This window comes from Micropterus salmoides, unplaced genomic scaffold (assembly GCF_014851395.1).
Source record: "Micropterus salmoides isolate LMB-PRFRI ecotype aquatic unplaced genomic scaffold, ASM1485139v1 Ms_hic_scaffold_9, whole genome shotgun sequence".
Lineage (NCBI taxonomy): Eukaryota > Metazoa > Chordata > Actinopteri > Centrarchiformes > Centrarchidae > Micropterus > Micropterus salmoides.
In genome coordinates, this window is record NW_024044681.1 from 5,590,007 (window position 1) to 5,607,795 (window position 17,789).

Consider the following 17,789-nt stretch of genomic DNA (forward strand, 5'->3'; position numbering starts at 1 on the left):
CAAGTTCTAAACCAGCCAATAGGGTTGATTTGTTCTTACTGAGCCGGCCAATGATTTTTTATACCAGCTAACCAATAAGACTGTCAGTTATTAACCAGCTAACCACTAAGTTACCTGCTGCCAGTCAGTAAACACACTAATAATCAAACTTCAGCATTAATATTTGTTTTCCTTACTTTACTGAAACAACGAGTTTCATAAAGTTAACAGAAGTTTTTTTTCTAATTGCTTGGTCTTTGCTTATTTTAAATAAAGTTGTGTTACATCATCCATCCAGTGGTAGTGTGTGTTTCTGTATACTGACTTCTGAGGTGATACTCAGGAGAAACCACTTTCATTCAGACTGAAATATCTCAACAACTACAGGATGGCTCATGATATTCGGTTCATTCATGTTTCCCAAAAACAAGATTTCGTCTCTACAAACTCCTGAAGCAAATATTTTTACAGCTAAATGTTTCACTGTTACGAAGAGAGATTCATCTTAATATTATTCGGATCAACAATCTGTGTTAAAATGTCTAATCTGTAAACATGAAACTCCTTCCACAAATACAAAATTACAAGATTTGTGAACTATTTAGCAAACATAAAACCGATGTGCAGACAAACAAATTCACAAATAAGAAACATCTGTAAAGTATCAATACATTGTGAAAGCGTAGACCTGAGATCCACAAATACAAAATGGATTCACAAACTCCTGTTTGAAAGTTGTAAAGCTAGTATAAATAACAGAAAGGACTGGGTCAGGACTTTCACCCAAGGGGCCGGTGTTCGTTTCCTGTGTGAAACAAAAACTCACTGATTGAAACAATGATTCTTTTTAGTTACAGAATTTACATAATTTAATTCATGTCAGTAGTTATTTTAAACCAAACCATAATCTCTGACCAATTTTGTTGCCTAAACCTAACCCCAACCCAACAAGTAGTTTTGGTGCCTTAAAATGATGCTTAAAGGTATCCAGGGCGTTAAAAAGCAACGCCAAGGAGTCTTGACCAAGCATCCATAGGTGATACAACAGGATGAGAACGGGTTGGGACATAAGCCACTGAGCAGGTCAGCCATGTCGTTTCCTCTGATGTGGGGGGAGCGACAACCTGGAGATAACCAATCAGCTGTTAGCAGCTGAGCTGTTAACGCCTCCTCCAACTCAACATTTGGGAAAGTCGATGGTATCAGTAAACGACTTCCATGTTCAATAAGATATAACCTCACTCAAGTACATTTAAATCTGAGAATGCTAATTATCTCAACAAAGATGGGGACGATGTGACGATATAGAAGATACTGATCAGCTCACTGAACTGGCCCTGGTTTTTGTGTGGCTGTTTCTGGTGTCCAGGTGTAGTATGTGTAACCCCACCCATCATCACGTGGGTTCGGTTGCCACATGTGGGCGCAGCCTGTCCATTACATATATTCAGTTTACTTTTATCCAAAGCAACTTACAATTGCTATATATGTCAGACACCTCTGGAGCAGCTATGTGTCTTGCTCAGGGACACATTGGTGGATGTGTCGCAGTGAATCAAACCCGGGTCTCCCACACCAAAGGCATGTGTCAAATCCACTGTTCCATCGCCACCCTCATCCCCCTCATTAATGTTAGTTATTTGGTGGTGTTGTTGAACTGATTTACCGTTTGTTTGTTACAGGTCCTCCAAGTCCTCTGCGGATCCGTCTGAATTCTGTCTTCCAACCTAACCAATCTGAGGTGGTTCTGACCGCCGGTTCACCCTTCAAACTCAGTTGCCATGGTAACGGTTCGGTCCATTGGACCAGCACTGCCTTCCGCATGATGTACAACGACAGAATGCTGGACCCGGTGGAGGTAAGGAGATCGAACCCCAGACACACCGGGACGTACCGCTGTGGGTACACCAACAGGAGCCTGGGACACCTGGACACCTGGATCCACCTGTACATCAAAGGTAAGGTCAGGTTTATGTTCATACCCTCACCTGTGGTCATGAAGGCTGGGTCATGACTGAAAGAACTAGATCACAGCGGCCAAAATGGGTTTTCACAAGAGGGTGGCTGGCCTCTCCCTAAGAGATAGGGTGAGAATAGGTTGATTCTTTTGATAATAATAATAAATTAGATTTATATAGCACTTTTCAAAGTATTCAAAGAATCTTTATGGGGGAAAGATGAAAGTAATTGGTTAAAAAAGAAGAGGAAGGGTAAAAGGGGAAGACAGTTAACTGGGTTATGCAGTCTTGAAAAGGTGGGTTTTGAGGGCCTGTGTGAAAGATGGCATGGAGTTAGCCTGTCGGATGTGTATTAGAGGTAAATGTTGCTAACAGTAGATTTGTTGAATTCATCATCTCCCCAAAAAATGACCACTTCCAATAATGCCCCTCTCTCAGACCCTGCTGACCCCTCCAGTGTGTTCGTCACACCTCGCTCGGCACCGAATGTTAAGGAGGGCCAGGACTTCCTGTTCAGGTGTCTATTGACCGACCCGTCCATCACTAACCTCACCTTCCAATCAGAGGAGCGGGGCCTGCCGTATGGCATGAACGTCACCATTGATCGCCAGAGAGGAGCCCTAATCCGACACCTGCTGAGGTCGTTCAATGGACAATACGTTTGTTCAGGCTGGAAGGACGGAAGGCAGTTCAAATCCGAAGCTCTCAGCCTGGTGGTGATCCCCAGTAAGACCTGTCTGTCTACCTGTCTGTCTTGGGTTCTACCTGTCCCTCTGATGACCTGTCCGTCTACCTGTCTGTCTCTGGTTCTACCTGTCTCCCAGATGACCTGTCTGTCTCTGGTTCTACCTGTCCCCCCGGTGACCTGTCCGTCTACCTGTCTGTCTCTGGTTCTACCTGTCCCCCCGATGACCTGTCTGTCTACCTGTCTGTCTTGGGTTCTACCTGTCTCCCAGATGACCTGTCTGTCTCTGGTTCTACCTGTCTCCCAGATGACCTGTCTGTCTACCTGTCTGTCTCTGGTTCTACCTGTCCCCCCGGTGACCTGTCCGTCTACCTGTCTGTCTCTGGTTCTACCTGTCCCCCCGATGACCTGTCCGTCTACCTGTCTGTCTCTGGTTCTACCTGTCTCCCAGATGACCTGTCTGTCTCTGGTTCTACCTGTCTCCCAGATGACCTGTCTGTCTACCTGTCTGTCTCTGGTTCTACCTGTCCCCCGGTGATCTGTCCGTCTACCTGTCTGTCTTGGGTTCTACCTGTCTCCCAGATGACCTGTCTGTCTCTGGTTCTACCTGTCTCCCAGATGACCTGTCTGTCTACCTGTCTGTCTCTGGTTCTACCTGTCCCCCCGGTGACCTGTCCGTCTACCTGTCTGTCTCTGGTTCTACCTGTCCCCCCGATGACCTGTCTGTCTACCTGTCTGTCTTGGGTTCTACCTGTCTCCCAGATGACCTGTCTGTCTCTGGTTCTACCTGTCTCCCAGATGACCTGTCTGTCTACCTGTCTGTCTCTGGTTCTACCTGTCCCCCCGGTGACCTGTCCGTCTACCTGTCTGTCTCTGGTTCTACCTGTCCCCCCGATGACCTGTCCGTCTACCTGTCTGTCTCTGGTTCTACCTGTCTCCCAGATGACCTGTCTGTCTCTGGTTCTACCTGTCTCCCAGATGACCTGTCTGTCTCTGGTTCTACCTGTCCCCCCGGTGACCTGTCTGTCTACCTGTCTGTGTGCAGGGCTGCGTCACCCTCCCTCCCTTTCTGTCAGCCAGAAAGAACTGGTCCGAATAGAAGGAGAGAATTTTGAGCTCACCTGTCTGACCAGTAACCACAACCATTTCTACAATGTCACCTGGACACACGTAAACTCAAAGGTCAGAGGTCACCCATGTGTCATTTTCTCCAGACTGTCTGTAAATGATATTCATCGGTTGTTTGGTTTGTTCCAGACACTGAACGTCACCGTCAGCCGTCACTATAAGAACACCCGACCTTACACGAGCAGCACTCTGACGGTCTCAGGTGTCAGTCAAACACACAGCGGAACCTACACATGTACTGCTGTCAATGAAGAAGGAGTCGCCACGGCAACTGCACACCTCATAGTTGTGGGTAAGAATGTTTGGTGGAAAAATCTAGAAAGTTAGTGTCAGCATGACGAAAGACAGACTGACTCCTCTTCCTCTCCTTCCTCACTAGATGGTCCCTACCTGAGAATCTACCTGCAGCTGGTGCAGCCTGCTGACAACAAGACCATAGAGGTCAATGGGGACCTGGTTGCTAACATTAGTAGCATGCCAATGGCGTTGCAAGGAGAGCTAGAAACTAACAGCAGCAGCATTTCACTGCAAGTGAACTGGGAACTAATTGCTAACGTTAGCACCAATAGAATGGATGTGAATGGGCCTGGCAGTGCAAACATTAGCGGCAGCAGAACAGTGGAGTTGTATGAAGGTCGTGATGTGACACTGACCTTTGTGATGGAGGCGTATCCTCCAATCAGGAACCAGCACTGGACGACACCAACAAACGTTAACATTGGCAACAAGAACACGGTGTACCAGAAAAGCTACGCTGCGATTGGCTACAGGTCAGCATATTAACGGTTAACGGTTATCATGCTAACAGCTACAGGTTAGCATGATCAGATTTCTGAACACCACCTTTAGGTTTGTTCAGGTGGAGTTTTTTGTTGCAGGTCGGAGGCGAGTTTGTTGCTGCGGCGGCTTCGTCAGGACGACCGTGGACGCTACTCGCTCCACTTCTCTAACAGGTTCTTCAATGGCTCGCAGAACATCGACCTCCGAATTTACCGTAAGAGACTTTTCCTCTTTCTCTTTATCCTGTTCCTTCTTCTTTTTCACTTCCTCCTCTTCTTCTTTCCCATCTTCCTTAATGCCAAAGCTTTTCTTTATTCTCCTTCTGATGATCACATGATCTATAAATTTGACAACCTGTATCGGAGAATTATCAAGCAGAGCTTTTCTTTCATCCTGGTCCTCATTTTGTTTTCTGGTTTGAACAAATGTATAAAATAATAAAATTTAAATGAAATCTCTCAGGATCTCCAAGCGCGGCTGTCCGTCTGGAGAACAACACTCTGACCTGCAGCAGCTCTGGATATCCACTACCCACAATCCTCTGGTACACCTGCCCCAGGGTCCTGGACACGTACGTACCAACCTGACTGACAGTGATGTAGCGCCCCCTGCAGGCTGCAGAGTGCATTACAAACCTCCTGTGACAGTGAATTCTCTCATGATGTCTCTGCTTTGTGTTCTTTGACCTCCTGTTCTGCTGCGACTTGTTTAGGCTTGTTTTATTTTGGTCTAAAAAGAGTTCTCTTAACGACATCTGGTGAATTTCATAAACCAGTTTCAGTGAAAAACTGAACGCTGCTTCTCCATTTTTAGTTTTGATTCTGGGGAAAGCAGACCTGATCCCAGACCATCTGAGCGGTCTGGATGGTAAGCAAAAGATAAAACCAGCCAGTGCTTTAGTCCTGGGTCTTCGCTGAGGCTTCCTCCCAGCTGGATGTGTTCCCTAGGGAGATGCCCAGGGGGCATCCTTACCAGATGCTCGAACCACCTCATACTGGCTCCTTTCAATGCCAAGGAGCAGCGGACTCTAAGTTCCTCACGGATGACTTGACTTCTCACCCTATCTCTTAGGGAGAGGCCAGCCACCCTCTTGTGAAAACCCATTTTGGTCACTGTGATCTAGTTCTTTCAGTCATGACCCAGCCTTCATGACCACAGGCGAAGGTATGAACATAAATTGCCCTGTAGATCGAGAGCTTTTCCTTCCGGCTCAGCTCTCTTTTCCTCACAACGGTGTGATAGAGCGAACGCAGGACCGCCCCAGCAGCTTCCAATTCTCCTGCTCCATTGTTACCCCACTCGTGAACAAGACCCTGAGGTATTTGAACTGCTTCACTTGGGGTAAGGACTCATTCCCTACCCAGAGTGAGCCCTCCATCGATTTCTCGCCGAGAACCATGGCCTCAGACTTTGGAGGTGCTAATCCTCATTCCTGATTCTTCACAGTCGGCTGTAAACCAGGCCAGTGAGTGCGATGAGATACCCAGGCCAACGAACCTTAACCATAACCCCTCCCCACCTGACTACTATCCTGTCCATATATCACAAAAAGGATTGGTGCCAGCACTGGCTGGAACAAGTCCAACTTACTGCCAGGACTCCAGAAACAGCTCTCGCCCTGGACGTACAGGGATTGCATAGTCTTTAAAATGGCCCCCCTCATCTTGCATACTCCCACAGCACCTCCCACAATACCCCCTGGAGAACCCGGTCATACGCCTCCAGATCCTCAAAACACATGTAGATTGGATGGGCATACTTCCAGGCCCCTTCAGTCATCCGTTGTTCCATGACCAGGACGGAATCAGCACTGTTCCTCTTCAATCCGAGGTACAACTATTGGCCGAACCCTCCTCTCCAGCACCTTGGAGTAGACTTTAACAGGAAGGCTGAGCAGTGTGATAACCTCCTAACCCTGTAATTGGCACTCCTTCTCTGGTCCCCCTTTCTGAATGGGGGAACCAACACTGGGATCGGCCTCTCTTTAGGCAACGTTCCAGATTTCGACGCAATGTTAAAGAGGCGAATCATCCAACATTAAATATAAAAAATTATTGTTTTCATAGTTACAAATTAAATCAAGCTGCTGAAATGACTGAGAAATGAGAATAAAATACACAACTGACCTTAACCTCCCATGCAGGTGTGGAGATGACTTCACCTATCAGGTGTCTCCAACTGATGTGACCACACAGGAGGAGGAGGAGGAAGAAGTGAGAAGTCACCTCCCTCTGTCAGCTGCTGCTGATGTCACTGTGGAGTGTGTCAGCTCCAACCACGTGGGAGTGTCTCGCCAAGTCTTTCATCATCGTAAGTGGCCCCTTGTTATAAAAACTTGGGTTGTTGGAAGAACTCGTATGTGACAGTGAACCTGCTGTCTTGTTGTCGTAGCGTTTGTAGATCCTACAAGAAAACCTCAAACGTTCTTCACTCCAGCTGTGATTGGAGCTGGGAGTGCTGCCGCCGTCCTCTTCCTGCTCTTACTGGTCGTCGTCTACAAGTGGAGACAGGTACGTTTACTGCTGATGGGATAATAAATCCAGGTGTATAGCATAACCCTGAACCACAGACTGATTAATTATTGTTTAAATGTGGCCCAGATCAGACTCTGTGTGAAGTGGCCACATCCTGAAGAACTGCGTTCAGACTACAGCCAAAGTTACTCAGATCTGGTTCCGGTGTGAGCAGCCCAGGTCACGTGAACTATTTTTCAGGTCAGATCTGAGCCACTTTCAGACGTGGCCCAAATCAGATCCAGGTCTGATTGTTTGTAATATGACCTCAGTCTGGACATTCAGATAGGAGTTCATGTGACTCTAACGTCACTCTAGAGCGACTGGCGTCACAACTAGACGGAGTCGCGGTGAAGAAAAAAGCTCCACAAAAGCCAGAATTAAAAATGTGTCTCTCTTTCTCCTCGTTATCGACCTCACTGTCATCTGCTCACAGATTGTCTTTCTTCCATCTGAAATCAGAGACGTTTTAAGAGGAGACACGCCACTGAAAGAATCCTCAATGCAGCTCTTTAGGGAAAGCCCGTAACACCATAGATGGTGGTTATCTCGGCCCTCCTACAAGAAAGCTAATTGTGTGGTTCCACTGACAGCAGGGTCTACCACGTATGCGTCACTAACCTGTGGGGAAAAACGCTTTTCAAACCTTATTTTGGGGCGAAGTCATCAAACTGGTTCAGATTCTCTACATGCAGGTTTTATGGTGACCAGAGAAAGTGCAGTTCTGGCTCTCGAGAGAAAGAAACTTGATCCTGCTAGTCCCTGATAACCACTTTTAAATAATCGAGGCTTTACCAAGCATCCCGTTGTCAGATATGGACGCATGGTCAAGACCCATCGGCGTCCGTTTGTAACGCACTGGGGATCCTTGTAGCGTCATAGTTCAGCGCTGTGGGGGAAGCCCTGTAGCGTCAGTTTGTGACTGAGTAAGGAGGTGGTTGGGGTGGAATTAGGGCCAAAACCTGGACTTTGAACCAGTAGACCGGGGTCCGTGTGAAACAAAAAGTCAACATTAAATATTTTTATTGAAGTTAACACGAGTTACGTTAGTTAACTTACGTGTTAACTGACCCAAGTAGATATTTTAACCCAAACCAGGATCTTTTCCGAACCGTAACCAGGTACTTTTTGCCTAAACCAAACTGCAACGTTTCACAACTTGAATAACGTGCCGCTTCAAAGTAGCGATGTTTCGAAACGCTAGCGTTTTATTTTGAAAGTTTAACCGGATGTTGCATATTTTTGTTGCTAAGCGTTGCTAACTTGACCGTGGAGCCCAAAAAAAATTTAAATGGCGCCAAAGGTGTACCCAGGGTGTTAAAAGGCGACGCCAAAGGGCCTTGAACAAGCATCAATATGTGATGAGACCAAGATGGCTGCCGAGCGGAGGGACCTGCCTAAAAGGACTCAAAATCCACCAAGAGAGAGAGGCGTGGGGCAGAACCAGAAACAGTAATGAATGCAATGGAAAGGACATAAAGTTGTGAACACTTGTCATTAATCAGGAGAAATGTGACCCCGGGAGGGTTAGCAGGTATGAGCTAACCGGAGCTAACCTATCTGATGCCATGTTTACTTCCGTACAGCGTGACGTCGTGTTATTCTTCTGCTGATGCGGGTCACTTTCGGGCCGTGGACAGCTTACACTGCAGACTGATACGGGCCAAAGTTTCTATCTGAACTAAACAGATCATCGCTGCTTCATCATGTTTCTACTTCTTCTCCCAGAAACCCAGATACGAGATCCGCTGGAAGATCATCGAGAGCACCGACGGGAACTACTACACCTTTGTTGACCCCACCCAGCTGCCGTACAACTACAAGTGGGAATTTCCCCGGGACAAACTCCGCCTCGGTACAAGACCGCCGCCACTTTGACACCAAACGCCACCTTTTTTTATAATACCAAAACAATCGACTACTCAACAATTAATTGATTTTTCAAAATAAAAGTCTGACCCTCCATCCCCCAACAGATGGAGGAAGTGACCTCAGTGTTTCCCTTCTCTCCGTCTGTCAGGTGCTGTTTTGGGTTCGGGAGCATTTGGGAAGGTCGTCGAGGCGACAGCGTACGGTCTGGGAACTGACAACAACGCAACGCGAGTCGCCGTCAAGATGCTCAAACGTTAGTCCACAAATCTTCACCTTCATTGTCATCACGTGTACGGCGTGTTGTTGCTGTTGTTACAGACTTGTGTTTCCTGTGTGTCGATGAACAGCAAGCGCTCACTCCGAGGAACGCGAAGCTCTGATGTCAGAGCTGAAGATCCTCAGCCATCTTGGTTACCACGACAACATCGTCAACCTGCTGGGCGCCTGCACTCGAGGAGGTGACGGCGCTTTTAATCAATTACAAGCAAATATAAACCTGTCAGGGACTAACCTTTGACCCCGCTCCCTCCCACCAGGCCCCATGCTGATGATCACGGAGTACTGTAGCCATGGTGACCTGCTCAACTTCCTGCGGGCTCACGCTCAGGACTTCATGGCGTCCATTTTGAGAGTGGACGAAGTGGAAGGGGAGGCCTTCTACAAAAACATGGTCGCCCAGCACGCCAGGCTCAGGAGGTCTGATGAGTGTTCTTTGTTTTTAATGAACAATTAATAATAATAAATATAACAAACAATTAATAATAATAATAAAGGAAATTAATAATTATTTAAAAATAAAAACAAACAAACAATAATAATAATAAAAACAATTACTATTAATAAAATAATTATATAAAAATAACAGTAATATTAATGATAATATAAATTATATTAAAATGATAAAATAATAATAATTGAATATTTTTGTGCTATAACAAGAAACTGTTATTATATAATAATTAATAATAATAAAAATAATAATAAAAAGACAATAATAATTAGCTATACAATAAAAACAATAATATTAATAATATTGTTAATAATAATAAATAATACAATTTCTGGTTAATTTTTACCTGTATTTTTGGCGAGGTGACATCACCTGTGATGACCTCGCCTCCTGTGTGTGTGTTGCAGTGACAGTGGGATCTCGTGCTGTTCAGAGTATCAGGAGATGCAGCCCGTTCTGAGTCCAGGACAAGCACACCTGGGTACCAACCACAAGACACACCTGGACACACCTGCAGCTCTATTCTCAGAGTGCAGACGTGTCTAACTGTCTGTCCATCTGTCTCTCAGGTGTGCAGACTGAAAGCCTGACTGTTGGTGACCTCATGAGGTTTTCCCACCAGGTGGCTCAGGGTCTGGACTTCCTGTCTACCAGGAATGTAAGAACTGTACTTGTGAAGACTCGTGATGCAGAAACGTCCTCACAATCACATTTACATCGAAATAAGTCAGCAGCAGCTTTTCTAACAGTCACCTGTTTGTCTGTCTTCCACCTGTTTTTCTATCGTCCACCTGTCGTCCACCTGTCTGTCCACCTGTCTATTTGTCGTCCACCTGTCGTCCACCTGTCTGTCTGTCGTCCACCTGTTTTTCTATCATCCACCTGTCGTCCACCTGTCTGTCCACCTGTCTATTTGTCGTCCACCTGTCGTCCACCTGTCTTTCCATCAGTGTATCCACAGAGACGTGGCGGCGAGGAACGTCCTTCTGACTGACCGTCGCGTTGCAAAGATCTGTGACTTCGGTTTGGCCCGAGACATTCGCAACGATGACAGCTACATTGTGCAGGGAAACGTAAGAGTCACCTGTTCAGACTGTCTTTCACCTGAAGACTCAGAGACACTCAGCTGTTTGTAAAATGTTCTAGTATCTTCAGCCAAGTCCAGCTGCCCTTGACTTTAACCCTTGTGAGGTGTTCATATTTTTGTTATTCAGCCAGTGTTCGTGGGTCTGGTGGACCCGCTGCATTTTGGGGTTTTTAATTCAACACAATCAAACAATTTTATGTTAAAATACTCAACAGATGTTTACTTCATCCCAATTACAAGCAATATAAACAGCATATCCAACGAAGGTTAAAATCAAGGGCAGCCGGACTTGGTTGAAGATACTGGAAGACGTTTCGTCCCTCATCCAAAGGACTTCTTCAGTTCTGACTGACTGGCAGGGAAACTCAGCTATTTAACCTCAGTGGGGTCGTTGGCCCGGGTCATCGATACCGCTGGTTCGTTAGTGTTCCTGGTTGCTGTGACGACAGTCGTTACAGTCGTTGGGACTACCTGTGGCCAAGACTGAATGACCATCGTTGGTATCTTCACCTGAGGCCAATAGGTTACGTTTGTTGAGTTTCCTGGGAAGTGATGAAAGGACAGCATTGTAAGTGGGGGATAAGTGGTGGCGTAGACCCCCTCCCCTGTTCAATGACGGCTTCTCCACCCTGGTGTAGATGCTTCCTTGACACCTCTTTCAAACCATCCATCTTCTCTGTCTAAAATGTGCACCTGGTGGTCCTCAAACGAGTGTCCTCTGTCCTTCAGATGTAAGTAGACTGCAGAGTCTTGACCTGAGGAGTTGGCCCTGCATCTGTCTTAGTGTGTTCTTGGGTTTAAAAAACACAGGGATGTTATGTTTGTTGAAAACAGATGTTGACAGACAGATGCTGGTCCACCCCAAAGACCGCACACCCAAACACAAGAAAAGCAATCTAGTGTATGCGGTCCAATGCAGTGAGGAATGCACAGACCTGTATATTGGGGAGACTAAACAACCACTACACAAACGCATGGCTCAACACAGAAGGGCCAACTCCTCAGGTCAAGACTCTGAATTGTCAGAAATGTGATCTTCACATTCTGAAACCTCTTCTTGTACATCATCAAAATCTTCCGTCTCTTCCAAAATCAATTGCAAGGCCCTCTGAGCAGTTAATTTTTTGGCCATCTTGATCAGTTGTGATAAGAAACCACGCTGGTAAAGCTATATTTATTGTGTCCCGCCCCCAATTTAGAGAAAATAAATATTGGTTCCCACAAGACAGAGGTGCGGGAATGTGAGAGCAGACGGTGTTGGTGCTTAGATTTTGCAACAATGTTGCAACCTTGTGCGGGAACGGCAGGTGCAGAAACACAAAACTCTCACACACACACACACACATAGATATGTGGTTTATGGTGACTCTCCATATGCGTAATGGTTTTTCTAATGTACAAACTGTGTAATCTACCCCCTACACTAACCTCAGGAATGTGAGAGCAGATGTGTCGGTACTTAGATTTTGCAACAATGTTGCAACCTTGTGCGGGAACGGCAGGTGCAGAAACACAAAACTCACACTCACACACACACACACACACACACACACTGACAGGAGGAGGACAGAGTAAAGGTACACAGGACCTACAGTTTCCACACTTTTATTAGCCTCGGGTCCAGTGGACCCGGACATCCTGTGTGTAATGTAAATGTGTAGGGGGGGTGTACAGTGTGTTTTCATTGAAAATGTGTTCTGATATATATTCTTCACAGAAAATGAGCCAAAGCCAATGAGTCTGAGTTTGAAAAAATAAATAATTGTATAATTTTTCTTTTGATAAAAATTGAAAACGGGTCCAACAGACCCGAACACCATACAAGGGTTAACCTTCTTTGGATATATAATAAGTCTTTAGACTCTCAGACTGAACACAAATGTTTACCCACTTTCTCTGGGAGTATCCTCCTGTGGGTTTTACTGTGACACTTCCTGTGGGTTTTACTTTGACACTTCCTGTGCATTTTACTTTGACAAGTCCCGTGGGTTTTACTTTGACACTTCCTGTGCATTTTACTTTGACACTTCCTGTGCGTTTAACTGTGACAAGTCCTGTGGGTTTTACTTTGACACTTCCTGTGCATTTTACTTTGACACTTCCTGTGCGTTTAACTGTGACAAGTCCTGTGGGTTTTACTTTGACACTTCCTGTGCATTTTACTTTGACACTTCCTGTGCGTTTAACTGTGACAAGTCCTGTGGGTTTTACTTTGACACTTCCTGTGCGTTTTACTGTGACACTTCCTGTGCATTTTACTTTGACACTTCCTGTGCGTTTAACTGTGACAAGTCCTGTGGGTTTTACTTTGACACTTCCTGTGCGTTTAACTGTGACAAGTCCTGTGGGTTTTACTTTGACACTTCCTGTGCGTTTTACTGTGACACTTCCTGTGCATTTTACTTTGACACTTCCTGTGCGTTTAACTGTGACAAGTCCTGTGCGTTTTACTTTGACACTTCCTGTGCATTTTACTTTGACACTTCCTGTGCGTTTTACTTTGACACTTCCTGTGCGTTTAACTGTGACAAGTCCTGTGGGTTTTACTTTGACACTTCCTGTGCGTTTAACTGTGACAAGTCCTGTGGGTTTTACTTTGACACTTCCTGTGCGTTTTACTGTGACACTTCCTGTGCATTTTACTTTGACACTTCCTGTGCGTTTAACTGTGACAAGTCCTGTGCGTTTTACTTTGATACTTCCTGTGCATTTTACTTTGACACTTCCTGTGCGTTTTATTTTGACACTTCCTGTGCGTTTAACTGTTACAAGTCCTGTGCGTTTTACTTTGACACTTCCTCTGTGTTTTACTGTGACAAGTCCTGTGGGTTTTACTTTGACACTTCCTGTGCGTTTTACTGTGACACTTCCTGTGCATTTTACTTTGACACTTCCTGTGCGTTTAACTGTGACAAGTCCTGTGGGTTTTACTTTGACACTTCCTGTGCGTTTAACTGTGACAAGTCCTGTGGGTTTTACTTTGACACTTCCTGTGCGTTTTACTGTGACACTTCCTGTGCATTTTACTTTGACACTTCCTGTGCGTTTAACTGTGACAAGTCCTGTGGGTTTTACTTTGACACTTCCTGTGCATTTTACTTTGACACTTCCTGTGCGTTTAACTGTGACAAGTCCTGTGCGTTTTACTTTGACACTTCCTGTGCATTTTACTTTGACACTTCCTGTGCGTTTTACTTTGACACTTCCTGTGCGTTTTACTTTGACACTTCCTGTGTGTTTTACTGTGACAAGTCCTGTGCGTTTTACTTTGACACTTCCTGTGCGTTTTACTGTGACACTTCCTGTGCGTTTTACTTTGACACTTCCTGTGCGTTTTACTTTGACACTTCCTGTGCGTTTAACTGTGACAAGTCCTGTGCGTTTAACTTTGACACTTCCTGTGCGTTTTACTTTGACACTTCCTGTGCGTTTAACTGTGACAAGTCCTGTGGGTTTTACTGTGACACTTCCTGTGCATTTTACTTTGACACTTCCTGTGCGTTTAACTGTGACAAGTCCTGTGGGTTTTACTTTGACACTTCCGGTGCGTTTTACTTTGACACTTCCTGTGCGTTTAACTGTGACAAGTCCTGTGGGTTTTACTGTGACACTTCCTGTGCATTTTACTTTGACACTTCCTGTGCGTTTAACTGTGACAAGTCCTGTGCATTTTACTTTGACACTTCCTGTGCATTTTACTTTGACACTTCCTGTGCGTTTTACTTTGACACTTCTGCGTTTAACTGTGACAAGTCCTGTGCGTTTTACTGTGACAAGTCCTGTGGGTTTTACTTTGACACTTCCTGTGCATTTTACTTTGACACTTCCTGTGCGTTTTACTGTGACAAGTCCTGTGGGTTTTACTGTGACACTTCCTGTGCGTTTAACTGTGACAAGTCCTGTGCGTTTTACTTTGACACTTCCTGTGCGTTTAACTGTTACAAGTCCTGTGCGTTTTACTTTGACACTTCCTCTGTGTTTTACTGTGACAAGTCCTGTGGGTTTTACTTTGACACTTCCTGTGCGTTTTACTGTTACAAGTCCTGTGCGTTTTACTTTGACACTTCCTGTGCGTTTTACTTTGACACTTCCTGTGCGTTTTACTTTGACACTTCCTGTGCGTTTTACTGTGACACTTCCTGTGCATTTTACTTTGACACTTCCTGTGCATTTTACTTTGACACTTCCTGTGCGTTTTACTGTGACACTTTATGTGCATTTTACTTTGACACTTCCTGTGCATTTTATTTTGACAGGCCCGTCTCCCGGTGAAGTGGATGGCTCCAGAGAGCATCTTCCAGTGCGTTTACACCGTGCAGAGTGACGTCTGGTCCTACGGCGTCTTACTCTGGGAGATCTTCTCGCTGGGTAACCATGGCAACACTGCACGCCATCATCTCATCCAATCATATTGCAGCATTTCAGTGGCGGTTCTGTAGTTGACATGTCTCACCTCTGACTCTGTGTTTCTACCTGTTCAGGTAAGAGCCCCTACCCAAACGTTGCCGTGGATACCAACTTCTACAAGATGATCAAAGATGGCCGCCACATGGCTCAGCCAGACTTCGCTCCGGCAGAGATGTGAGCAGACAGACGGGCTTGTTCGTGTTAATGCTAATAAAGTTGTTCTGAATCTAACGGCGCACCTGTCCTCTCAGGTATCAGCTGATGACGCTCTGCTGGAGTCTGGAGCCCACAGACAGACCCACCTTCAAAATGATTGGCCATCTCATTAACAGGCTCCTCCCCTCCACCAGTGACTCATCGCCACGTCGCAGCGACCAGGTGAGGATGAATGAAACACCCGCCGGCCCTCAGCTCCAGTTGCCGTTTGTCCTGAACACATCGTCTCTTCTTCTTCTCCTCTAACAGCCGTACAGGAACATCTGTGAGTGCAGAGAAGAGGAAGAAGAAGAGCAGGAAGAGGAGGAGGTCGGAGGAGGAGACGCAGTGAAGAGAGGAGAAGAAGAAGAGCGCCGGCGGAGAGGTAATTTAACCAGGATGACATCAGCTGTTGCTAAGAGACGGTTAACCTGTATAAATCTGACTCCGCCTCCTTTTTCTCCTCTCAGAGCACCATGACGACGACGATGATGATGATGATGATGATGAGGGAGAGGAGCAGCTGATGATGAAGAACATCTACCAGTTGTCCTGAAATGTCTGTTCAAAATAAACCTTTATTGAAACGCTCAGAGCGAACAACAGGAAACAGCGACGTCACGATGACGTGTTTGACAGTTTTTCTCAGTCGCTTTGGTGCATTTCTCAGATCAGAATTGAAATTCTCAAAACTAATTGTTCAACCTCCACATCATCTCGTCACTCGTGCACATCATAAAAGCACTTTCTCGTTGTTTTGAACAAATTGCAAATGACTTGACACACTGATGCAAATGATTATGCATAATTGTCAGCTGTTTCCTGCATTATCAGTTGCTTTTGTCCTGCTGATCACAATGAATTATACCAGTTCAACAATCTTACCCCCCAAAACATCTCGGCATAAGTTCACTGCATTAGTCACTACATGCAAAATGGTCGAACACGTTATCAAAAATCAAAGTTGAAATGCTTTATTCATATTGTTTGCCTACAAGTTTATACTGTAGCTAAACGAAATGTTGTTTCTCAAGGACCATAAACAAAGTAAGAATAGACCACAACAACATCACAATAGCAACACTCCAATACTCAATACCAGTAAACAGTAACAATACACAGTGAGCAGTAATATATATGTATATATATAAACATATACATATATATATATATCTGTTGTGATGTGGAAGAGAAATGTTACAATGACGTGCTCTGTCAACAAATTACAGTACGAACAGTAAAAGCATAGCTGTGATTCCTGTCCTCTCTCCTGCAATATATAACTTTGTACTGGTGAAAGTGATATATGCCAGACAAAAAAAGTGCAGCCTTGTGCATTTTCAATCATTGTCATCAAAATCTTAGCCAAAATATACATCAGAAAATACTTAGAGTACAGTTATATTGACAAGATGGCTAAACATTTTGACTTGCTTGTTCATAAACGAGACACGAGGACTTGTCGTTCTGAGGCACTGACAAGTTCAATGACAGAAAGATTTGCTTTTGACAGACTAAGGATTTTGAACAAGTTATGGGCTTTTGCAGGTAAACCACTGTGTTGTGCCGTTTGCACTACCTGTTTTGAGAAATGCACTTACTGTTTTGCAAATGTTGAGGATGATTTGAGAAATGCACCAAAGCGACTGAGAAAAACTGTAATGAGTTTTATTTGTTGGGGTTTGTTGGCGGCAGAAAGACCACAAATCTTTATTTTTCATTAACAAACTTTTATAAAGTTTTTTTACTTAAACAAACTGTTTTTTCTGTTTTTTATCAACATGTGGAATAAAGAAACTGTGACCACAGCTTTGATTTATTATCTAAAGAGTCTGTGAAGCAGGAAGTGACGTCAGCAGGTCACTTCTCGCCGCTGGTTTATCCGCTCGCAGGACGACCGGACGGAAACACGGCTGATGTTTGTAATAATGTTAACTTGAGTGCAGACTGAGCTTCTGAGTCAGATCCCATGATGTGCAGCTGCAGTGTGAGTCAGCACTGCTCTGAGCTGAATGTGCAGGTCGGGACAGCGTCCAGTCTAAACTGGAGAGCGACTGAAGCTCTGATCTCCGTCTCTAAAGGACAGCCAAGTTCCTGAATGCAGATTGGTTTTCACATCTGGGCAGCTGAAGGGACCAGATCACAGTTAGTTTGTTGTGTTAGTTTTTCCTTCTCGTCTCTCAGTGTTGAGTGTTTATGTGTCGTTTGTCTTTTTGTTTTTTTTTGGGGGGGGGGGGGTCAGGAAGTGCTGAGAACCTTCAGGCAAAAGCAAGTCATCAACCTCTCTCTCCAGGGTGACCTGACCTCCGGGGACAGGTCACCAGAACCTAACTGTGATAATCATAGACTGTTCAGCAGACCTGAAATCAGATTTTATGTGGCCAGATGAGAATGGATGAAATTCGGGGCGCGGTGAGGGGGCGTGGCTACCGGTACATTGATTGAATGAACATAA

At 45.2% G+C, this 17,789-nt stretch overlaps 1 protein-coding gene across 1 annotated transcript in view; it reads left to right on the plus strand.

Moving 5' to 3' along the window:
* The window catches only part of csf1rb (colony stimulating factor 1 receptor, b), a 29,785-nt gene extending 12,643 nt beyond the window's left edge, over positions 1–17,142 (plus strand). The window contains exons 2-22 of the mRNA XM_038707906.1: positions 1,662–1,937; positions 2,376–2,663; positions 3,668–3,804; positions 3,880–4,042; positions 4,130–4,520; positions 4,629–4,744; positions 4,993–5,101; positions 6,674–6,840; positions 6,922–7,040; positions 8,772–8,898; positions 9,064–9,168; positions 9,263–9,373; positions 9,452–9,611; positions 10,053–10,126; positions 10,215–10,303; positions 10,596–10,718; positions 14,989–15,100; positions 15,214–15,313; positions 15,391–15,517; positions 15,605–15,719; positions 15,805–17,142. Coding sequence (XP_038563834.1) covers positions 1,662–1,937; positions 2,376–2,663; positions 3,668–3,804; positions 3,880–4,042; positions 4,130–4,520; positions 4,629–4,744; positions 4,993–5,101; positions 6,674–6,840; positions 6,922–7,040; positions 8,772–8,898; positions 9,064–9,168; positions 9,263–9,373; positions 9,452–9,611; positions 10,053–10,126; positions 10,215–10,303; positions 10,596–10,718; positions 14,989–15,100; positions 15,214–15,313; positions 15,391–15,517; positions 15,605–15,719; positions 15,805–15,890 — 3,095 coding nt within the window. The 3' untranslated portion in view covers positions 15,891–17,142. The remainder of the gene's footprint in view (positions 1–1,661; positions 1,938–2,375; positions 2,664–3,667; positions 3,805–3,879; positions 4,043–4,129; positions 4,521–4,628; positions 4,745–4,992; positions 5,102–6,673; positions 6,841–6,921; positions 7,041–8,771; positions 8,899–9,063; positions 9,169–9,262; positions 9,374–9,451; positions 9,612–10,052; positions 10,127–10,214; positions 10,304–10,595; positions 10,719–14,988; positions 15,101–15,213; positions 15,314–15,390; positions 15,518–15,604; positions 15,720–15,804) is intronic.
* The last annotated feature ends 647 nt before the right edge of the window (positions 17,143–17,789 follow it).